General features: G+C 44.5%; 1 protein-coding gene across 1 annotated transcript in view; it reads left to right on the plus strand.

The window, feature by feature from the left end:
- Positions 1-23,612, plus strand: part of adam10a (ADAM metallopeptidase domain 10a) — a 58,976-nt gene extending 35,364 nt beyond the window's left edge. The window contains exons 4-16 of the mRNA XM_083650970.1: positions 1,863-2,021; positions 5,816-5,916; positions 7,633-7,788; positions 8,877-8,969; positions 9,233-9,416; positions 15,122-15,285; positions 16,675-16,858; positions 17,000-17,150; positions 17,287-17,470; positions 17,602-17,713; positions 18,193-18,413; positions 18,605-18,731; positions 20,305-23,612. Of these exons, the coding sequence (XP_083507096.1) occupies positions 1,863-2,021; positions 5,816-5,916; positions 7,633-7,788; positions 8,877-8,969; positions 9,233-9,416; positions 15,122-15,285; positions 16,675-16,858; positions 17,000-17,150; positions 17,287-17,470; positions 17,602-17,713; positions 18,193-18,413; positions 18,605-18,731; positions 20,305-20,405 (1,937 nt within the window). The 3' untranslated portion in view covers positions 20,406-23,612. The remainder of the gene's footprint in view (positions 1-1,862; positions 2,022-5,815; positions 5,917-7,632; positions 7,789-8,876; positions 8,970-9,232; positions 9,417-15,121; positions 15,286-16,674; positions 16,859-16,999; positions 17,151-17,286; positions 17,471-17,601; positions 17,714-18,192; positions 18,414-18,604; positions 18,732-20,304) is intronic.
- Positions 23,613-24,571: the final 959 nt, after the last annotated feature.

Genomic DNA, 24,571 nt, shown 5'->3' on the forward strand with positions numbered 1-24,571 from the left:
ACAGTACAACACAAAAAAGGCTGTTATTTACCCTTTGTCGTCACCTGGTGAGTAAATATATATGTAACTAAAACCTTTAAAATTGACAACCGGTCCGCAACTTTTTTTCCCATGTATCTACCGGTCCTTGGCACAAAAAAGGTTGGGAACCCCTGATCTAGCATGTCGGTCATTGATGTGACAGTAAACAAAGAAGCAGATCAAGTGGCCAGGAAATCCCTGCTAAATGTGGCTGCAGAGTGATAACAGTCTTGAGTAGTACTGTCTTGTCATTATTGGTTATTTTTATGCACAAACAGAGATACAAACAGAGATTCCAGGATGTCAAGCCCACGTGATTGTGAATAAGTGTAATATTTGTTACAGAGATGTAAACAGATGTACAGCTGCTAGTATACTATGCAGTTGTGGATGCAAGTATGCACCAAAACAAATTGTGAACAATCAGAACTATAAAAACATGCAAACAAAGTCAGGCTTGTCTACTCTGAACATAAGGACCGTAGATCGTATAAAAATACGGACGCAGTCACGTGACGTCACCCATTGGTTTGTGGACTCCTGTTTTGAAGCCTCGAGTTTGGCATTTTGACGCTCGCCATCTTTGTTTTTGGGAGCCAGAAGTCACCATATTTAGATGAGCAGACAGCTAGCCACCTGTCACTCAAAGCAACAGAAATGTAAGCCTTAATAAAATGTAAATGGGTGGGTTGAGGTTCTATTTCTTTTACCAGGCTGTAAACATGTTTCTTTCTGCTGTCAAGTTGTTTTGCTGTGATACTCCATGATTGTTTTGTGTACTAAAAAAACTTCACTGGTCCACCAGAGCGCCACCTGCTGTTACAATTGTACACTACACCTCCATCACAGATCAAATCCAGCCATTACCAATAAGCGTGAATATTATGATGGATACGTGATGTGAAGGGCGAGTGGGGGTGAACCCATAACACTTCTGATCTCAGTGATACCATTTCAAACTTCTACTTCAGTTCTGTGTTTCCCAGCTAAACCTGCACAGACAGAAAATGGTGAAGGCATTTTGCTCTGTGGGGCAAATGTTTGCAAAGGTCTGCATTCATTGTGCTGTTTTCATTATCTCCAGTGTAGGAAAGTGTAATCATCATGCAGCAGCAGAATGCACTGGGCTTTCTGCCTGTGGGAAGACAACCAAACTTGATAGGCTGGCTGTTTCCCTGGCTGAGCTCAGTTCAAGTGTCCCCTCAGGAGAAGAGACAGTATGTAGACAAACAAACCATGAGGTTTTCCCAGCTGCTATTCTGAGTATAGGTGATGATGGCAGCTTTCTCTAACATAAAGAGAATATATATTTTGCCATTCAACACTAAATTCTGTTATCTCCACTTTGCCTGTTTGTCTATTGTCCGTTATTATTTAGTTTTTCTCTGAATTGCCTGTTGTTGTGACAACATGTTAGTTGGTTCTTTCCACTAGGTATCACTGCAGTTGTTATCTTAAATGTTAAACCACCTGGATAACATACCTTTTTAATGTGCTAGGCCTTTGCTTCCTGTCTGTGGTTAGCTAAGAATATGTGCTAGTGCAGTTGTTCCAAAACTGGGGTACCCCCTAGGGGTCAGTGGTAGTACTACAGCGGGGGGGGGGGGGGGGGGGGGGGGGGGGGGGGGGTGGGGTACTTGAGAGAAAGGGGGACATGGAAAACTGTAAGAATAAATCACGAAAATAAATGTTGAGTTTCCTCTAATGCGTCCCTCTCTCCTCCCCTCCTCGTCCTCTGTGTTTCATCCCTCTCTCCTCCTCATCCTCTGTGTTTCATCCCTCTCTCCTCCCCTCCTCGTCCTCTGTGTTTCATCCCTCTCTCCTCCTCTGTTGTGTTTCAGGTGAACTTGGCACCCTGACCCATGGCTCTGTCGTCGACGGGCGCTTTGAGGGCTTCATCCAAACGCACCAAGGAACATACTACGTGGAACCCTCTGAGAGGTACCTCAAAGACAACGATGTGCCCTTCCACTCCATCATCTATCACGAGGACGACATCAGTAAGTCATCTATCTGCTGCCAAACTTACTTTAAAGCTGGAGTGTCGATAGCCATGTCATTTCCCCAAATACGTCCATGGTCATTTTCTATCTGTATTCTCTGACACATGTACTTCCACACACTCAACCCCGCCCCCTTATGTACATCCACACTCTAGTGACAGAAAAGAGATGCTACGCGGAGTCATGCATATGACGATGCAAGGGCAGAGGGTTGGACAGAGTGATTGATGGATGAACAGACAAATCAGTGGGGCTGGTGTTAAATGGATTGGCATGCGTGTTGTCAATAAAGCGATAGACGGTATGCTAAGCAGTACATAGAGAAGCTTCACACGTGTGGAGAGAGCGTTATCTTTGACAGACTGGTACCAGCGGGACTTTGGCTCTGGCTGCTCTCATTATTGACACTGGAGGCAGGGTTGTAGTCAGTGGGACATAGGCATCATGGCCCACAGCCATAGAGCCAAGGTGGCCAACTGAGAGATGCACATGATGTCAGGAGACAGCAAGCTTCCCAACCTTCTTCTCAAGACCAGACAACTCTGGAACTCTTTGAAGCTGTAATTACTCATTGCAGACGTGAAAGGTGTGGTTGTGGGCTAAGATGTTCTGATTGTACAATCGTAGCTCTATTCCAAAGAACTGCATTTAGCTGGCAGACAGGCAGTAAGACTGAGAGAAGCACCACACTTGCTCTGGTGTGGCTGATCGCTGCCAGGTACTCCTGGCTGCTGCTCTGTAAACACACACATTCTCACCTGCAGAGGAGGGTAAAAGTCCGACCCCCCCACCGCTCTGTAAAATCTTGGGCTGCTGAAGGAAAATGTAGAAAATTGAATTTAAATCAAAGTCTATTTGAGAGTGGATTGGGATGTGATGAAATGTTCCACCCATTGATGGTGCATGTGTCCTATTAGTAGTGACACTGAGACACTGACGGGAGAGGAACCCGGGTGGAGTGGCACGTAGCAGGTGGAGTGGCACGTAGCAGGTGGAGTGGCACCTAGCAGGTGGAGTGGCACGTAGCAGGTGGAGTGGCACGTAGCAGGTGAAGTGGCACGTAGCATGTGGAGTGGCACGTAGCATGTGGAGTGGCGCGTAGCATGTGGAGTGGCGCGTAGCATGTGGAGTGGCGCGTAGCATGTGGAGTGGCACGTAGCATGTGGAGTGGCGCGTAGCATGTGGAGTGGCACGTAGCATGTGGAGTGGCGCGTAGCAGGTGGAGTGGTATGTAGCAGGTGGGAGCCAAAGTGAACTGCGTATAGCCAAAGTTGTGTTATGGAGAACAAGAAGCATATAATTTATATGACTTATTTTAGGGCTGGGCGATATGACTTCAATATTACAATTATTTCAAACTTTTACCTGGATTATTACGATTAATCAACAATTATTTATTTCATACCTTTTTTTAACACTGCCCTCATGATAGTTCTCTGACAACGTCTGTGCTGTTCTGTACTGTTTGGCTGAACATGGACTAACATTGGTTGGATGGGGCAGAGGTGCGTGACTGAACACGACGTAGTATTTCTAAGGGGACGGTTCATTGGAGAAAATATTACCGAAGTTAACATGAATTAATTGACATGACCCAGATTAAGATTTCACATTGTAAGATTGATCTTGTGTATCTGTCTTCTATTTGTGACATATCTGACCAACCCTTGACGTTCAAGCCTGATCACAGAAGTCTCCACCCGGCTTTCCATGCTAAGTGGGAGGAGATGGTGGACAAAAAATTGGCAAAGGCCTCGTTTCTCACTTTGCTCTTCTTGCATTTCTCTTTTTTTCCTCCATTTGCAAAGAGCCTTTTGGATTTGCACTTGAATAAGACGGCATTCACTGTCGGCACAATGAGGGCTTCTCTTCTCTGTCCAGATTGGAAACACATTGTCGGTGGTTGAATGCATTGTTTCCATGCGTGTCAAGTCAGTTCAGTGACCAGCAGCACGGGACTTTACACTACTCGAGTCTTTGCTCAATGACCAGTGTGCTACATAAGAGCCGCACACTAAATCTCTTGCCCCCCTCAGAGGTAGATGACGCATTAGTTCAAAGTAGTGTTTGTTTGAAACGTACATTATTACGACACCACATTAATTTATAGGCCCAGTTCAACGTTTTCTCTCATTTAAAAAGAAATCAAACAAGCACTTTTTTGGCATCTTTTGCCTTTAATGGGCAAATGAATTAAAGTGGAACGAGACAGCAAAGATGAGGGTAGAGAGAGAGGGCCCAGGTCTGGCCCCAATCCACTAAATTGCAGTCACATTGCACAGGCCACAGACCATTGAGTCACCAATACACCCTAAAATCCATATTTGTAGTCACGCCTTAGTACACTGGTGTGTGTGTGTGTGTGTGTGTGTGTGTGTGTGTGAGTGTGTGTGAGTGTGAGAAACACATTGACCTCTGCGTCCCATGACTAGAGGTGCTTTGTACACATGAAATGACTCGTCGTGCTACTACATAGAGCTGAATGCAAAGTTAGTTGGACATAGGCCTCAACTCGCCTGCTGTTTCTGGAAGGCTGTGCTGGTCCAGCATCACTTATGCCCATGACTTTGATGGAAAAGGTCTATACTATGGAAGAAGCTGGCAGGGAAACTGCTCCTCCGGCACTTCTCTGCTGTTGAGGGCTGTGAGTCCGATGAGACAGCATTTTGTGCTAAATTAAAGGCCAATTGACCTGGTCTTCTGTATGTATTTGTAAGAGGAGTCCAAAGATGTATTAAATGTCTTAGCCTGGTTAAAACTAGGGATGGGCATTTCTAGCAAAAACACTATTCGAAATTCGCTGGCCAAATTCGAATTTAATTCGAAATTCGATAATAAAAATAAAAATGTAAACAAAATTAAAAATGTAATTTTTTTTTTTTTTTTTTTTTGTGAGTGAAATGTTGCATTGTCTCCCCTGATTCTAAGTCTACGGCTTTATTAATTAATATAAAAAGCTTCTGCTGTGGATTTTTAGCTCAAACAAGCATTGCACCACTGAAGTAAACAACATGTTACATGACATTGACATTTTCGAAAATAAAAAACAGTTTTGACAATCATGAGTGGTTCATTAAATATTTAGTAGGCTCAGGTCTGAGTGCCAAAGGGGTGCCAAAGTCACCCCCTCTCCGTCTTCATGGGATTTCATCCGCCATTCATTTTTCCATAAACCTTGCTTAAAATGCTTATAAAAATTGTTTTACTTGCTCAAACCAAGCGATTTGACTATACTTAGAATCAGGGGAGACAATGCAACATTTCACTCAAAAAAAAAAAAAATTTCGAATTTCAATAATAAAAGTCGACCTTGATAATAACAACGATTATTCGAAAATTCGAAATTCGATGCCCATCCCTAGTTAAAACCATCCAGATCCCTGAACTCACATTCTGTGGATCTGTCTGGACTCCCAGCTGTGCACAGTCATTTCAGTGGGTGGAAGCAGCCAGTCCTTCAGCCAATCAGTGTCAGATCCACTCAAATCCAAATCCACTCAGAAGAACGGCGAAAAAAAAACATATTTTACGCCAATAAACTCCGCTGTTGCATATTCCTGATCTTGTTTAATTGTTGTTATTGAGTCTATTTCTGCAATAACTGCCCTTATGGCTGTTTAACTCACCTTGTCTGTTGTAACCCACAGCATAAGAATTTCACACGTGCGTACTTGTACTACGGTACGGAGTGACAATAAAAATGTTGAATCTTGAAACGTGACTCTAAACTGGAGATCCATAAATGGGATGTAAGCTCTTTCCAATCCATCCATCTCTCTTCTTTCTGCCAGATTATCCGCACAAGTATGGCTCCGAGGGCGGCTGTGCTGACCACTCAGTGTTCGAGAAGATGAGGAAGTACCAGACATCAGCGATAGAGGAGCCAGTCAAGGTGAGTTCCTGCATCACACCAGAGCCCCCCAGCCCCTAATTCAACTCACAGTTGGACAAGGCCTGGACAATTGATAAGACCCTGTCCCACATCTAATGCATCTTAACCCATTGATACCTGATGCAGCATTTGCGTGTATATCCCTCATTTGTGTGTGTATCCCTTTAAGCGTGACGCGGTTCACGGTCTTAAAAGGATACACACACAAATGCTGCATCAGGTATCAATGGGTTAATGCTCTTTATGCTCCATTTTCTTACGAAAATAAATACGTCCGTTTCAAACGATGTAACTGTCACTGCCCAGTGCCCACATACTTTCATGCATCCTTCACGTTGGCATCATGTTGAACAATACATCCACTAGTGGGCAGTAGAGAGTCAAACGTGTGTGTAGATGCATTTCATCCATATCCGTAAGCTTTCAGAAAATGTGCACAATTCCGCACAAAATGAACGCAGAGTACGAACAGAAGGCTCTGTCTGTATCCATATTTAATGTTGAGCATGACTCAGCCTTTACACTCTCAGAAGTGCATGATACCGCTATACATGTATACTTCTTTAGCATAGGTCGACATAGAGTTAGTGTCACACACACATCAAGCTATTCACCTTATGCAGAAGAGACCGCCTGGCTTGAGGAACTAACAATACAATACAATCGGAACTTCGGAACAATACAATCGGAACTTCCGATTGTATTTACACTTCCTGTGACTCATAAACTAGTCTGACTCATAATGTGAGTCAAACTAGGTTTGACCAGGTGAGTCAGACTAGTTTGAGCAGGTAAAACAGCTGGCATTTTGAACAGGAAGTTGTGATACAATGGGTCAAGTGGGCGGGGCTGCATAAGGTGAATACAGTGCATGTCAAATTTCTGATGGACTGCTTTAGTGTGAATTCAATTGAATATTGAATTGAATATTATTATTTATTGTCCACCAGGGTGGAAAATAGTCTTCGGCTCACCAAACACCAAAAACAACAACATAAGAAGCCAGAAGGCAATTAGTGAGAGAAAAGGTGGACATAGAAGCCCTGTCAGAGTGATTGATGGGCTTTAAGAGCCTGAGAGCTGTTTGGGTTTCAAATTGGGCCTGGACTGTTAGGCTGGAACTGTAGTATGATGCTATTTCAAGCTGTGAATCACATTATTATCTGATGCCCTTTCTCACTGCTTGTGTGTTGTAGGGTATTTTTTTTTATATTGTTTTCATGAAGCCTTTCATTCTGTGACAGATATCAATGCATATCTTTCTCATAGGTAGTTTGTGCACGCACTCGTGCGTACGTTTACACCCACACATGATGACTGCCGTGCTTTCATGTGTGTAGCTATGTGACTTGACACGACTGTGTCTTTGATTGCTTTACTGTTTAATATTTTCTGTCGTTTTTAAGGGGAGCAGCCGCTTCTTACTGTACCACAGCAACACTAAAAGTAGAAAAAAGTTACTTTCCCTAGTAACTAATTACTTTTATTATGTAGTCATTAAAGTAATTCAATTACTTTTTGAGAGAAGTAACTAGTCGTAACTGTAATTACTAAGTTTCAGTAACTTGCCCAACACTGCTTACAAGACAAGTTGCTAGCATTTGGCTGGTGGTCAGTGTAAATTTCACACCCCAGCCTCCTCATCTCCTGACGACCTTGCCTTCCCTCTGCTCTCCTCCTCTTGACGGCTGATGGTGGTGGTTGTTGCTGCTACAGGAGGTGAGCAGTCTGCTGGAGGCGAGCTTCCAGGGTCCACTCGTCCTGAGGAGGAAGAGGGCGGCGGGCATCGAGCAGAACACCTGCCAGCTCTTCATCCAGACGGACCACCTCTTCTTCAAATACTACGGCACGAGGGAGGCTGTCATCGCTCAGGTATGGTGCATGAAAATGACTTCAGACCATTTTCTGGCTAAAAAGATGTGTCACAATGTCATAGTATCAGCATTTGGACAGACAGAAATGGCAGCATCTAGAAATGTTCTGCACCTTTTTGTTATTGGACCCTTTTCCATCAATTTACTGTATGTATTAAATTATTGATTGTATCATAAGCCTCTGGTTTGACTCTCTTGTGGAGAGAATTTCAAAGCTGTTGTAATACCTCCCTCAAGACTTAGGGGGCGCTATCTGCAGTAAGCTGCTCTCTGTCATAGGACTTCATGTGAAAGGTTATAAAAGGATGTGAGTGGGGGAGTTCCGGGTCAGTCCCCTAAGCCAGGAGAGGAGAGGGGGTTGAACCACAGAGCTCTGTAACTTTGCTTCTTGTAAATAAATCATTTTAATACTTTTTAACTTGTAGAATATTGTTTTTTATTATGTTAGAATAGTAATTTTACCACATTCTCCCTATGCAACCTCTTCATATATTGCTTATTATTTTTGGAATGTATGCACTGTTAGTTGACCATTATATGGGCTTGGTTCTTAGAGCAGGGCAGACACAGAGCAATTTCTATTTTGCATCTATGGACAGGCGAGAATGGAGCCTGTTGGGGTTTCAGGGTTTCTCTCTCTCTCTCTCTCTCTCTCTCTCTCTCCCTCCCGCTTCCCCGCCTCTCTCTCTTTCGTTCTCTCTCTCTGTCTCTTCCTCCCTCCATCCCTCTGTCTCGCACACCTCTCCACTTATTCAATAAGAGAAACTGGATTGAAAAGGCTCAGGCTATTCGTTGCAGTGAAAATAGCAGAAACCGTGTGTAGGCTTGATGAGCTGAGAGAAACTATAGTTTGTGTGTAATTTGACAAGACAGACAGTGTTGAGCTCCTCCCCCTGCTCTTCAATATCTAATGGATAAGGACTGTGTATTTAGAGAGACATTGTTTGTGATAAGACTATTCATAACAATAAATGGAACTTGCGATACGCTTTTGAAGAACTCAAAGCCACCTAGTGGTTAACAAGGCTGTGCTGTCAGGGTGTTCCTGTTATTACTGCTGATCTAAACAGCTTGCTTTCTCTTCAGATCTCCAGCCATGTAAAGGCTATTGACTCCATTTACCAGACCACAGACTTCCTTGGCATCCGAAACATCAGCTTCATGGTCAAAAGGATTAAGGTGAGTTAAGGCTCAATGACGGGTTTATTTGAAGGGTGGTGTTAACTAAACACCTTACCTAACAGGGCTGAAGCTGGCAACATTTGAACTAGAATACATTCCAAGTACCTTTCTCATCGAAAATAGCAGCTGCCATAGCTAACTTTGCAATGCTAATGTGAACGTTATGGTGTAGTAGACACAGTTTTTCTCAGTGTGAATGAATGCTCTCTTTATCAGTTTGGAGATCTCTTCCGTAACGGCACCAAATCTCTTCCGTTCAGATCAACACGACCAACGACGAGAGGGACAAGTCCAATCCCTTCCGCTTTGCCAACATCGGAGTGGAGAAGTTTTTGGAGCTGAACTCGGAGCAGAACCACGACGACTACTGCCTGGCCTACGTCTTCACCGACAGGGACTTTGATGATGGGGTGCTTGGCTTAGCTTGGGTCGGGGCTCCCTCAGGTTGGTACAATACACACACACACACACACACACACACACAAGAATGTGAGAGTATACTGTATAATAATAATGATGCTTCTATTTATCCCTGGCGGTCAACTACAGCTAAAGAACGCCCCCCCCTGCTGTTCCCATGTGCTGAGTGCGAGGCATTTTCTGTTGTTTTGTTTTGCTGACAGGCTCAGATAATTTCATCTGTGCTTCTGACTTGTTCATTTTCAGATGAGTTGAGTTTGGGCTCGCAGCTCTGAGTAGCAGAATTGTGTTTATGAGCAGAGGAACCAGAGACTCACTGGACTGCTGGTTGCCTGCTCAGCCATCTGCCTCGTGCTACTGTGATGTTCACTGGAATAACGATTCTCAGATAGGTCTCTGTCTCCATTAACCCCGGCAGACCCTGATAAGCTTTATCATCTCGTGCCTATTAACCACACATACGCGCGCGCACACACACACACGCGCACACGCAGACACACACACACACACACACGCGCACGTGGGCACACGCACACTCTCTCTCTCAGTAAAAGTGTAATTTTCTTCCCAAGAACAAGCCAAGCTAATGTGAATTTTTTAGTTGTGGGATTTTGTCACGTCAGCGTTTCGCCTTTAGATTTCCAATTCCATTAGTGTAGGAGTTGGTCATAGCTGCAGAGCCTCTCACGGCAGGTTCAACCAGGGACGCACAGAGAGCCTCACTCACTAGAGCCTTTACTTTGAATCAAATTCAAGCAACACCCAAGATTTGTAAAGACTTGATCTCAATGCCCAAATCAACAGGTTATGTTGATTTCATTTTTGTGATGTCTATGCGGCTTAAACTAATATCATTATTCATAGTATGAAGTTATGAACATATCTATCTTGTTTGCATCTTATTCTTCTAATCAGGGGTTTTCAAAGTCTGAGACTGTGGGCCTCCCCCCAGACAACGCTTGGAAAAAGGTGCCCCCCTCGCTCAATTCCTGGATGCCTATTGGATCATGATTATGTTATTTGATTCCATAAACACTCAACATCTATGCCAGGATAGCCTGATATTGCTGTCAGACTACAGCAAATACATAGAAAATTGGGGAAAATAGTAAATTTCCACAAAACTACTGTATCTCTGAACTATCTCTTTAACTAAATCACACACATTTAGGCTATTCTAGGTGATCTCCTTTTGATAACTAATGTAACATTTTTTCACTTCCATTCACTGAGCCTCCCCTGAAACCGCTGGCGAGGCCCGCCTCCCACTTTGAAAACCCCTGTTCTAACTTAGTGATACTGCACTGGAGTCTAGCACTGTGTTGAAAAGCGTTGACAGAAATGAGGCCAGTAATCTATAATAGGCTTGCACCCCTCAATGGAGTTTGCTAGAGGGAAGTTACAGGCAGAACCTGAGTCCATGCAGTTTGGTGTGTATTTAAATATTCACTTCCTTTTTTACATTCTAATCTCATCCACTCTCTCCCCTGTAGTCCAGCCTGTTAGACTGCTGTCAGCGCAGAGGTTATTAGGACAAAGGGAATCAATACAGTTCAATCCTTGTTCATTCATACATTTCTATATAAACCAAAGCAGTAGTGATGCGACAGCGTTGCTACAGGAGTGTGATGATGCGTTCATCACACAAACTCTCACCTCTGAATGCTGCTCACACTTTGGAATGAAGAACACGATGATGCGTGGAGTAACTGGGCGTATGAACCCAGCTCACCTCGGTGCCAAGGAGAGCTTGGAGATTCAGGCTGTGGCTGTGGTTTGGATAATGGTCATGATTATTTCAAATGCTTAATAACTGCTTTGTGTGTTGTGCTTTGCTAAACCTGTCCTGACATATGAGTAGAAAAGCCCTGAGAATAGAAAATCCCGTATACTCCTCAATCCCCACACACAGTGCATTTACTGCAGCACAAATTCACGGTTGTTTCTTGATCTTTATCACAAGCATGTCTCAGAGGACTGTCACTAGAGTCGAACTAGATCTAACTGATCATTCAACAATCAACCATAGAACAGAATGATGTAGGACAAATATCAGGAAGCACAAGACACACATTGTAGCAATGTGTACTGTTGATCCCCCCTCCTCCCTCTGTATCTATCACAGAATGAGTAGCCATCGTGTTGGCGTATGATTAACTAACAAGCAATGTTGACTTGATTATGTTTACAGCTGGTTATTTGTGGCGGTGTCTGTCCCCCATAGTCGAGCTCTGGGTGTTTTTCCCAACGGCACTAGATGCATGAACGGTCATGTCGGTGGTTTTGCTTGGCTCTCCTGCCTGTGCGTTTGATTGAGTTCAGACGGCACACCCGCAACACGAAGAAAACAACAAACTCTCCGGCGATCGATACGGGCAAATTAGCAATGCTGCGTGCTGAAGGCATCGATCCAGGAGCAGAGAAGAAGGAGCGGGGAGGGAGCGAGCCTGTGGGCTGAATGCCTGAGCACAGTCCACAACAAATGGCCATCAGGGATCGTGGTCAAGCACAGCTAATGGTCCTCTGATTGGATTGGATGTGACTTGGCTTGAGACAGACACAAATGTACAGTCATATGCACTGACACACATAGTGGTGCACACATCATTTACTGCCTTAAGTGCTTGCTCTCATGTTTCTGTGTGGCTAGCAGCTGTCTCTGCTGTAGCCTGCTAATGACTGGACGTACGGCTGATGGGAAGTGAAAGCTTCCAGGCTCCGTGGGGGCGGGGCTCTGCTTCATGCTTCCTGGACTTGCTTACCCAATTGCACCTCTGCTGCCATAAATACCGGCTTTTTGTTGAGACAGTGTTTGAAATGTTGATCCAATTCTGTGGTGATTTTTCAGGCGATAGTTTTGTGGTGTTTCACAATTCTCCTGTATGTGTTCATTTATCCGTGAGTTGTGACTTGCGATTAGCATTCCTCATGGCTGATGCTGTCAGTCAGTCTGTGTTCAGCATAATGTTATGATTCTTGACTGTTCTCTTTGCCTGCAGAATTAATTTAGCTTTTTTTTTGGGTGGCCCAGCGACCTGCAATTCAGCCACCAACTATTTAGCCTTTTTGGAGCTCTTAACCCATTGATACCTGATGCAGCATTTGTGTGTGTATCCCTTTAAGACCGCAAACCACGTCACGCGGTTCGTGGTCTTAAAGGGATACACACACAAATGAGGGATATACACGCAAATGCTGCATCAGTAGCCTGTACTACGAAGCTAGTTTAATGCCTTATCCGAGTAAGTTTGAGTTTAAACCTGGTTTAGTCGTACTACAAAGCAAGTTAACTTTCAATCACCATGGCAACTGACGCTGCAAAGCTAACCTGGTCGCGACCAGGTTAGCTTCAGAGGATAAGATCAAAATCCATGAGAGACCCATATAATATCGGCTCTCTGGAGTCACTCACCATTCATAAGATCGCCATATGAAAAATAGATTGCAGCTAACTGAGAATTAGAACAAGCAAAACATTCGTGGCTCTGTAGGCTACATAATTAAATTAAGCCTACTTACCACTTTATGTCTTAACAGCTCAACGATGCGTGGAGAAATATGATCACTATTAATCACCGCGGCGCATATCATGAACGGACCCTCAAATGGAGTGAGGGTGATATTCTCCTACATACCAGAAAAGCCTATACATATAATATAGATATTAGTTTAAATATGGGATAGCCCCAATACTAAATATGCAGGCTATTCTTGCATCTTTCAGCTGGAACTGTGTCCTGTAGGCTGTATGCCAATATATGAGCAAAAATAGGCTAGTTTTTATCAATGATAACTATGCCCGCATCGTCTCAATTCAGTTCAGCAGTTTTCTCTTTTATAGTAGGCTATTAGGCTTTATACTAGGCTATTTTATATATGAATTATTCGATCAGTGCAACCACACACATGAGTGATAGAGATCATTATTCATTGAGCATGCGTTTCTAAATCTATGGTCTAAATAGGCTTACAGATTGTGGAAATGTATAGACTGAGATTACACTTTTACATTTGTTGCTGCTGCCTGTATCAATGCAGCTGTATCAGACAGAAATCGCTGATCAAAGTAAATCAAATTACTGATGTGAATACAAGCTGCTGCTTTAGACAGCCCTTCAGCAGACTATCCAACGCGGATTTTCATTCTGACATTAAATCGCGGATACATTAAATATCCGCAAAAATCTCTGATCACACTGTGGCTGCGCTGAATGAGGAAATGGGTGTGGAAATGGGTGTGGGCGTGGATCAACTCAGCTGTTCATAATGTGATTGGCTAGCGCACCTCTTTCGCGTGGACGCGCGCCTGTGCACGAGCGAAAAACGTGCGCGTGCACAGGCAGATCCCAGGTCCACTTACCGAGTAGAAAACCAGCGTCGTAGTATCAGTTAACTACATAGCTTTGATCCTGTTCAGTCAAACCAGATCAAAGGGACTTATCGCGGATCTGTTAAACTAGCTTCGTAGTACAGGGTACAGGTATCAATGGGTTAAGTTAAACTGCTGACTTTCCCAAAAGAACATACCCTGCTGACTTACAATAGACCCTTTTCACGGTGGCCATTTTGTGTCGAAAAGGCAGGGTAAACACAGGTGCAAGCAAAACACTAATGAGGGTTTCCAACTTCCAATCATGGAAGTTGGAAACCCTCATTATTAGTGAAAAGGGTCTATAGCTTAAGTCAGAGGGTTTCCAAAGTCGGACACTGTGGGCCTCCCCTCGGCCATCAGACAAAGACTGGAAGCCCCCCCCCCCCCCCCCCCCAGTTTACTAGATGCCTATGGGATCGTCACATATTATGTTATTTGATCCCATAGAGTAGACACTCAATCATTGAGCCAAGATAGCCTGATATTGCTGTTGGACTTCAGACTACATCAAAAGGTCTGTCTGAAGGGATTTATTTGTTTCTGACTGTGAGAGTCACACACATTTAGGTTATTCTATGTGATCTCCTTTTGACGACTATTAACTAATGGAATATTTCTTCACTTCCATTCACTGAGTCTCCCCTGAAAATGTTTGGAGCCCCCCTGTGTGTGTGTGTGTGTGTGTGTGTGTGTGTGTGTGTGTGTGTGTGTGTGTGTGTGTGTGTGTGTGTGTGTGTGTGTGTGTGTGTGTGTGTGTGTGTGCGCGTGTGTGTGTGGGTGTGTGTGTGTGTGTGTGTGCGTGTGTGTGTGTGTGTGTGTGTGTGTGTGTGTGTGTGTCTCTGTGTGAGTGTGTGTCTCTGTGTGAGTGTGTGTCTCTGTGTGGGAGAGTGAGCGTGTGTGTGTGTGTGTGTGTGTGTGTGTGTGTCTCTGTGTGTGAGCGATTGAGCGGGTGTGTGTGTGTGTGTGTGTGTGTGTGTGTGTGTGTGTGTGTGTGTGTGTGCACCTGCATGCTCATGCGTGTGTTTAACCTGCAAGATTACCTGGCTGAACAGTCAGCTGTCCAGACCTGCTAGTCACAGCTTGTCCCACAGGAGCAAGCATGTTTTTGGTTTGTTGTTGTTGTTGTTGTTGTTGTTTTTTTTGGGGGGGGGGGGGGGGTGTTGAGAATGTAGGCCCATATTACTTCCATGCTTCCACTCGACCCCCCCCTTCCCCCCCGCCACCGCATTTGTTGCTGCTGTTGCCAGGTGTTAAGAGTCCACATTATCATTCAGTGTGTCTGCTTTTCTCTTTGCTTTTTTTTGAGTCGGATGATATATTCCAACACTCTCAACACCTTTCTACTCTGCTCTCCCAGGAAGCTCCGGGGGGATCTGTGAGAAGAGTAAGCTGTACTCTGACGGGAAGAGGAAGTCTCTGAATACCGGCATCATCACTGTGCAGAACTACGCCTCCCATGTGCCTCCCAAGGTCTCACACATCACCTTCGCCCATGAGGTCGGCCACAACTTTGGCTCCCCTGTAAGTGCTGTGATATCCACCTGGCCTCGACCACTTAGGCCTCCTCTCTCTTGTGCGTCAAATGTTTCCCTTAGCCAGCTGTGCAACATACTGTATATACAGTAGTCGGGTTTCCATCTACCTTTTTTATGCAACATTTCAATTTGTAAACATGAAAACTGAGTGGAAACGCTGCAAAATTCGCAAAAACCTCCAAATGTCGCAAAAACGTTTTCACGCTTGAGGGAGGTGGAAAAGTCGGGTATATCGATAAAAGGAAAATGCGATAAGTGCAGTGGAAACAGATTAAGCGATATTCTGTTGTCTCTCCCTTTCAAAAACCACACAGTTTGCCTTGATCACTGCAAAACATGACATGCCGTGTAGCCTCCACAATAGGGCTACACACGGTAAATAATGGTAAATAGGCTACGCAGCACAATACCCGCCGTGGTAAACAGAAGAAGACTGGGATATTAACTTTGAGGTGACTCACTTCTAGAATTGAATGAAATTGCATGTATTCACTTACTATCTGCTCTGTGGATTATAACGTTATGCCTGCAGAGTCGCACCGGGTAATCCAGAAATTGCGTTATGGCACCCTTTGTACATTACATTACATTACATTACATTACGTCATTTGGCAGACGCTTTTATCCAAAGCGACTTACAATAACACATTTTTTGTCAGCAATAGAGCAATCAACTATGGAGCACAGTCTATGACAACTACAACTTCTGAAGGAACAGTGGTACAAGTTTAGGTTAGTGGTACAAGGTTGGTTAGCTTTTTTTTTTTTTTTTTTTTTTTTTTTTTTCAAGAAGGGCCCAGATGGAGCCTGAAAAGGTGTGTCTTTAGTCTTTTCCGAAAGATCGGCAGTGATTCAGCTGTCCTGACCGAAGGTGGAAGCTCGTTCCACCATTGAGGTGCCAGGGATGAGAAGAGTCGAGATCGGGATGAGCGACTTTTGAGCCCCCGTAGCGAAGGAGGGGCGAGGCGACCTGCACTGGTGGAGGAGCGAAGGGAGCGCTGAGAGGTTTGGAACCTGACCATGGATTGGAGGTACCGGGGAGCTGACTGGTGTACTGCCCTGTAGGCCACTTTGTCTACTTGTAGATCATCAAGACACTTTAAATGAATATGTGTTTAATAGAGCCGTATCGGGTCTAGGAGCTGATCAGCAGCTCAAACAGCCTCAAACACCAGGTGATTGACAGCTCTATAATTCGGATAATAGCAGCAGATGGAAACGCGCATTATTTCGCATTTTGTTTTGCCGACTTTCTGAAAATTCGCTTAACATTTGCGATACCTTTGGATGGAAACCCAACTATTGTGTAGCTCTCTCTCTCTCATATGTCTCTCAACCCTCTGTTCTCCTTTATTTCCTGACTTTTGTTTCACAGCACGACTCTGGGATCGAATGCACGCCAGGAGAGTCTAAGATGCAGGACAAGAAGGAGCAGGGCAACTACATCATGTACGCCAGAGCCACCTCAGGAGACAAGCTCAACAACAACAAGTTCTCCATCTGCAGTGTCCGCAACATCAGCCAGGTGCTGGATAAGAAGAGGGGAAGCTGTTTTGTCGGTAAATGCCCTTTTATGATCAAACTATTCTGGGTGTGCGTGTGTGTGTGTGTGTGTGTGTGTGTGTGTGTGAGAGTGTGTGTGTGAGAGACGGAGAGAGAGAGCGCGAGCGAGATCCTCACTTAATCGTGTCTGTCTGCAGAGTCTGGCCAGCCCATCTGTGGTAATGGGCTCGTGGAGACAGGGGAACAGTGTGACTGCGGCTACAGCGATCAGTGTAAAGACCCATGCTGCTATAACGCCAACGAGGCTGACAGCAATAAGTGCAAACTCAAGCCTGGAAAAATCTGCAGGTCAGATGTCATTGGCATGCAGCCAGACGGTTAATCAGCACACGTATTTTGTAGCATGTATTCAAAGTAAAAAAATATATATATATATTTTGTATAACATTTGGTTGACTGATTGCATGTGAATCGTTTCTCACAGTCCCAGTCAAGGCCCGTGTTGCACACCAGAGTGCACCTTTAAGGGCAACAATGAGAAGTGCAGGCCGGATTCGGAGTGCGCCCACGAGGGCATGTGCAATGGAGGCACGCCCCTCTGTCCCACCTCCGAACCCAAGGCCAACTTCACCGCCTGCCACGGAGAGACACAAGTCTGCCTCAATGGGGTAAGTTGGAATGGAAGCATTGATGAGTGAGCATGCATGTGTTTGCGAAAGAGCTGTACATGGCTTTGGCGTGACTCATGATGGACTTGACCCATCTAATCCTGCCTGACCCGTGTGTGTGTGCTGCTCAGGGCTGCTCTGGTTCTATCTGTGAGAAGTACGGTCTGGAGGTTTGCACCTGTGCCGTCCAGGAGGGCAAGGACGAGGCGGCTGAGCTGTGCCACGTCTGCTGCATGGACAAAAGTGAGCGGCAGCCTACACACAACACACAAACACATTTGATCCATCCCAGATGGCACTTCAACTGTTACAGCAGCAACACTCACTGGAAAGCTTGCAACGAAAATAAACACCAGAACAAAATGTGCTATAATAAAGCGAAAACACTGCTTCTTCTTTTTGTCCCGTCATACAATCACCAGACCTACTGACATGTCAAAATGACACGGTGCTCATAGTAATGACTTGATATTGTGCAGGACTTAATTGATTGATTGGTTGTTTCTCTGTGTGTTCACATCACACAACACGTCATATTTTTTCAGAAATATTTGCTGTGCTCTAACCTCTTGTTAAAATTCAAGTCGTTACAGATCCGTATTTTATCTGTATACCCACAGCCAGCATCTGTTCAAGTGCAAAGCTCCAGTCTCAGTCTGACAGACTTAAGTTCTCATCAATATCAAAGATGGCCAGATCACTCCCTCTCCCTCTGCCTACAGTGAAACCCAACACCTGCAGCAGCACCGGCTCAGAGAAATGGCTGGCTTTCTTCAACAAGAAGATCACCACACTGCAGCCCGGCTCGCCCTGCAACGACTTCAAGGGCTACTGTGATGTGTTCATGAAGTGTCGCCTGGTGGACGCTGACGGGCCTCTGGCCAGGCTCAAGAAGGCCATCTTCAATGCAGAACTCTACGAGAACATCGCCGAGTGGATAGTGGTGAGTGTCACACTTGCGATTCTGTCCCAGTGGAGCCAACACTAAAGATTGGTCAACACAATGTGACACACACACACATATATATATCCTGGACCTGTAACAGTCCCGTGCATTTCTGTAAGAAGTGTTTTTGACGTGGTTAAGAGACCGTTGTTTTTCGATGTCCTCTAAAACGCGTGTGTGTTTCTCAGGCTCACTGGTGGGCGGTGCTGCTGATGGGTATCGCTCTCATCATGCTAATGGCGGGCTTCATCAAGATCTGCAGCGTCCACACCCCCAGCAGCAACCCCAAGCTGCCCCCACCAAAGCCACTGCCAGGTACACCTTCCTATACTCTGTGTGTGTGTGTGTGTGTGTGTGTGTGTGTGTGTGTGTGTGTGTGTGTGTGTGTGTGTGTGTGTGTGTGTGTGTGTGTGTGTCTCTGATGAATTCTGTTGAAAGTATGGCTCCTTGCTTTTTTGAGAAAATAATAAAACGTGTGCAGGTTGCCACATAGTGCATTTGCAAAGCTAACCAAAACTACTTGTAAAGCTGTGAGGCAGATTTTCAATGCCACACACACACACACACACACACACACACACAGTAAGTAAACTGTGATCCTTTGTGTTGGCGCTCTTGAAATCTGTGATCACAAGGCTTTCTCTGACTAGTGGCAGGAATCCTTGCTCGTCGGGATTATTGGCTATCCAGCTCACTTTTGTGGGTTTTGGATTTTCTTGGATCAATGAGTTGTGTGTGTTCTCAGGCTGTGTTGATGATCCTCATGGCATGAAGGTCATTTTGTACATGCATGTGATCCCTGTCTCTGTCTCATCATCTGGGGTGGCTGGTGCTCAGGAGGTAAAGCGGGTTGTCCACTACTCGCTTTGGATAAAAGAGGTCGGTGGTTCGATCCCCGGCTCCTCCAGTCCGCATGTCGACGTGTCCTTGGGCAAGTCACTGAACCCCAAATTGCTGCCGATGGCTGTGCTAACACCCTGCCTGGCAGCTTGCTGCCATCAGTGTATGAGTGGGTGAATGTAGGCAGTTTGGATAAAAGCGCTGTATAAATGCAGTCCGTTTACCCTCGATTTACCGTCTGTTGTGTGCACCTTGCTGATGGTGTAACAAGGAACGTGTGAAGAGCAAAATCATTGTAGAGTAACATTCACTTTCACCGTTTTTGGACTTCAAAATCAGAATCAGTCAGAACTTTAATCACCAAGTACAATGTAAAAGGAATTTCTCTAGGTACAGGTGTCAACATGCAGTCTAATTAGAAAAATATAAAAATATATATACAATACAATACTGCAGTGCACGGTGGTGCAGTGTTAGCACTGTCACCTCGCAGTTAGAAGGTCCTGGATTTGATTCCCGCCTGGGGCACTGAGGGTGTCTTCAGTGCCTACTGCCCAGGTGGGCTATCTCATCAAAAGGGCCTTTCTGTGTGGAGTTTGCATGTTCTCCCTGTGCTCCCCTGGGGTTCCTCCATACAACATCGGTATGGACCCCCCACTAAAACATGCAGAAGATCAGAAGACAATGTTTGAAGATGGTGCCTGGGCGCTGTACACAAGAAAGCTGCCCACTGCTCCTGGCTGCCCCCCGGAGGGAGGACAAGCCTGGATGGGACAAATGCAGAGACAATATTTCACCAGCCACCGTCAGCATGAATGTGTGTGTGGCCGCATGCGTGTGTTGGGTTGTTGTGTGAAAAATAAAGACGGGTTTGTCCGTCCAGTTGTTCTTCTAATAAAAGATGTGAAGTTAGTTATGTCCAGATGTCTGCAGTGAGTAGTACAGGTCCCTTTTGATCAGTGATATGTACAGTTAAAGTGCAGGTTTTATTCATAGTAAAAGTAATTGTGTGTGTGTCCAGCCTTACTGACATGTTTGTGTCCTTCAGGTACATTGGGGAGAAGACAGCGTGCAAACCCACAGCCCCAGGCGCAGCGCCACCAGCGCCAGGCGCGAGAGAACTATCAGATGGGTCAGATGAGACGCTGAGACACTGGTCTTCTCTTTGCCTTGGTTCTTCCTCGTGCCTACTATGGGAGCACTTCACTCCAAAGAGTTACCTTTACCACCACCTATTGCAACTTTCTGAAAACTGGCAACTGAACTGATTTCACTGGACAAAGCCCAGCGTTTACTGGGCCTTAACAAAACTCACCTCGCACCTCTGCTCTGAGAGCCAGATTAGCAGCGGTTCACACAGCTTTTACAGGAAATAAATAAGATCACTTTTTCACGGAAGGACGGGAGGAGAAAATCACTTGTTTCTGTTATGTGGTCTTTATCTTTTACATTTTAATGCATTTTTTTTAACCTGAATGGGGGAGAGAGAGGAGGAGCCTTTTGGTAGAATCCTCTTCTTCCCTCCTCCTTTCACGCTATCCTTTCTTTTGCTTTTCCTCTCTGAGGTGCTGCCATCGTCAGCACGATAACAAGACTGCAAGTCCCGTGAGTTTTTTTGCTGCCAATCAAAACCAGGATTGAGACATTGTATCGGAAGAAAACTCTTTTTTTGCCAATGTAATTATAGAGTGTTTTAAATCAAAACACAATGGAAAGCCGAAGCTTTTATTTCTAAAGCATACATGTCCTTTCTGTGTGCAATTGTACAGATGTTGCAATATAGGGCTTTTGTTTTGTGTGTTTCATATGAGTTTTATTTTCTGTCTGATGATTATTTACTGTTTTAATTCACTTTCTCAGGATTAATAAACAACAGCAAGCAAGTGTATGAGGGGTGGAGCTGGAAAGATGGCTGCCTTTGTGTTCCAGGCAGGGGGAAAGTCCCTCCTGGCTGCCCACCTGCGGTTCACGCAGTCGCTGCCAGGGGGCGTAATGTGTGCGCAGCCTGGTAGAATGTAGCGAGAAGCTGAATACGATTACAGAGTCATCTACGATAAAGGATTGAGCGTTGCTGAGGTGATGGATTTGGATGTATATATTTTCTGGTGTGGTTTTGTGGGGTGTTATGTGGAAAGGTTTACAGTGCAGGCTGACATGAATGGTAAGAGAATAGCTTCTTTTTTCATTTTTGATTGTATCACACCTCTATTGTGTCACTGTTTCCCCCTGACTCATTGCTTTGCCGCTGATTTGTGACACATTTGTAAAACAACCACTTTACACTACAGATGTGCTCATCTGTTCATTCCAAGTGAATGATTGATGAGAATAGGGCGAGGAAACGGGGGAATCTATTCTATTGCTTTATTGCAGAAGTGTGTTGGCAGACTAGGCCGTTGGCCAAGAGGTTGATAGATGTTCTCCTTCAAGGCAAAGGCTCTTGGCTGAAGTCTGGGGACACAGGTAGGCCATAGGAAGCTAGAAAGCCACAATGTCCCAGTGTGATTGTCCTGGCTGTATTCTCATTTGTTCTGTTGTTCCCCGCCGGAGTACAGATACTTGGGGCTGTTCTTTAATTTAAAAAAGAAAAAGGAAAGTTGTTCTAAAAACCACTCCAAGCCAGTTAGTGGATTCTCCTGGGCCTTCGGGCCACGCATTACAAACGTAATGATAAGTGGGTTGCTTGTTGAAGAACCAGGCTGGTTTTAATGTGATTGTGGATTTTGCTTTTAGTGATTTTACTTGCCGTTCAGATAATTTGTATATGTGGAAAAGAACCGAATCAATTGATGACAAATAGAAATTCTAATTTTATTGTGGCTTCATTGCTGTGAGTTGTCCAGCTGAGTTCTGCTGGTGTTAACTGAAATTTACTAGGGCAAACAATCGACTATCTCTGTGTGTCCTGTCCTCTCCTCTCTCTTCCTGATCCTGACCTTCATGATCAGGATTAACTCAAGGGATTTTCTTACCCACCACTAGAGACCTTTGTCCCCCCCCTCCCATGCTTTGTGTTATGCCATTAAAAACGTGCCTACTCGGAGCAGAGTGTGATTGAAGTCAGTGTCTCATTGCCACTGATCTACCAAGGCAGAAGCCGTAGTGAGGTGGCAGTTCATCCAAAGTCAAAGACGCTGAGGAAACATAGTGCAAACAAAGTGATTAGGGCTGGGAAATAAAGACAATATGATAAGTTTTGAGAATAAATTATTTTAATGTATATTTGTCAACTTAAATTGAGCAAATTGATGTTCATTCATTGCATTTAACTCTTTAAAATAATGATCCTTAAGTTGTTTCTGATTTCATTTCGTGAGACACTTTAATTAGTACAATATTTGCTTTTTGTCATTAATTAGACATCAGAAACTATTATTGCGCCATCCCTATATGATTTTCTATTTTGTAACCCAGCCCTAATTCGGCTTGACATGGGTTTCCAGCGACCTCCGGCCCGGGCAAATCCATAGGTCAACTTCACTGGTCTGGTGCGAATGCAGGGTACTCTCCTGAGTTGTGTTACTGGCAAAATATAGAAATATATGTATAGTTTCTTAAAATTGATTTGAGAGAGAACAAAACTTCTCAAGCAAAGATAGACTGAATATTTTTTTCCTAATCCTTGGAAAGAGTTGTATCCAGTATCATTGTATTCCATAGCAAGGTGTGAGGATGAGGATAATGTCTCATTAGATAAGATTCTATGCAGTGTATCACGGAGAGTTAAGCCGCCTCACAGAGAAATGCCTTCATTGTTTTCTCTCAAATGGGTACATGGGAAATTCTATTTTGTTTTCAGAACAAAATATTTCTCCATATCCATTGCAACAACAAAGGTTCTGAAAAGAGACAAATGTACAGTCATTTGGTTTTAAGATATTTTTGTTTGTCTATTTGGTGCTAATGGTAAGGCTTTTTCCTGGGTGGGAATATAAAGAAGGTTGTCATTTTCTTTTGCAGATTGTAAAGTTTATTTTAGTGTGAACTGCTTTGCGAAATCATCCTGTCATTCTTATCTTTTTTTCCTCTTGGTATGGTCTGATCAGGGCAATAGATGGGTGTTTAGGGTGTTAATTCTTTCGCATTTCCTGCTATACGATGTTGAGAAATCTGCACTGAAATGTAAGCGATGTAAACAGAGAGAATCCAAAATGGTGTAAGTCCAATACTACTGTCTGATTTTAATGTCTGTGTTTTATACTGTCTTCAATGGTCTTTTGTTTTTATTGATTTTTTTTCTATATTTCCCATTCTGCTCACTTTGAAAATTTTACTAAAACTGCAAAAGCATTGTGCAAAGATGTAATTTCTTTTGAAGTACTTGAAATGCATTAATAAAAATAGACTTGGTCAAGATATCCTTTGCACTTGTCTGTACATAATTGCAAAAGGCAGACAGACTGTGATATTCTAGCTGATCTACTGATGGTTTCTCAGGTCAATGGATGCATCTCATTTGTACATTTGTTTAGTATAAATCAGTGAAGGGGCAGATTATGGAGCCGACTCCCCTGGTTCAGCAGGACAAAGTTCAACTCGTCAGGTCTGACTTTCCAACTTTTCTGAGGTGACTGCTGACTTTTCCAGCTTTCTCACCACTCACTCGCTTTCTGCAGTTACAACCTGCTTATTTCTCTCTGACTCCACGGCCTGCTGCCTGTTACAACCTGCTTATTTCTCTCTGACTCCACGGCCTGCTGCCTGTTACAACCTGCTTATTTCACAGCCTGCTGCCTGTTGCAACCTGCTTATTTCTCTCCGACTCCACAGCCTGCTGCCTGTTACAACCTGCTTATTTCTCTCTGACTCCACGGCCTGCTGCCTGTTACAACCTGCTTATTTCTCTCTGACTCCACAGCCTGCTGCCTGTTACAACCTGCTTATTTCTCTCTGACTCCACAGCCTGCTGCCTGTTGCAACCTGCTTATTTCTCTCTGACTCCACGGCCTGCTGCCTGTTACAACCTGCTTATTTCTCTCTGACTCCACAGCCAGCTGCTGCCTGTTACAACCTGCTTATTTCTCTCCGACTCCACAGCCTGCTGCCTGTTACAACCTGCTTATTTCTCTCTGACTCCACAGCCTGCTGCCTGTTGCAACCTGCTTATTTCTCTCTGACTCCACGGCCTGCTGCCTGTTACAACCTGCTTATTTCTCTCTGACTCCACGGCCTGCTGCCTGTTACAACCTGCTTATTTCTCTCTGACTCCACAGCCAGCTGCTGCCTGTTACAACCTGCTTATTTCTCTCTGACTCCACGGCCTGCTGCCTGTTACAACCTGCTTATTTCTCTCCGACTCCACGGCCTGCTGCCTG

The sequence above is a fragment of the Poromitra crassiceps genome (genome assembly GCF_964638095.1).
Source record: "Poromitra crassiceps genome assembly, chromosome: 14".
NCBI classification, from domain to species: domain Eukaryota; kingdom Metazoa; phylum Chordata; class Actinopteri; order Beryciformes; family Melamphaidae; genus Poromitra; species Poromitra crassiceps.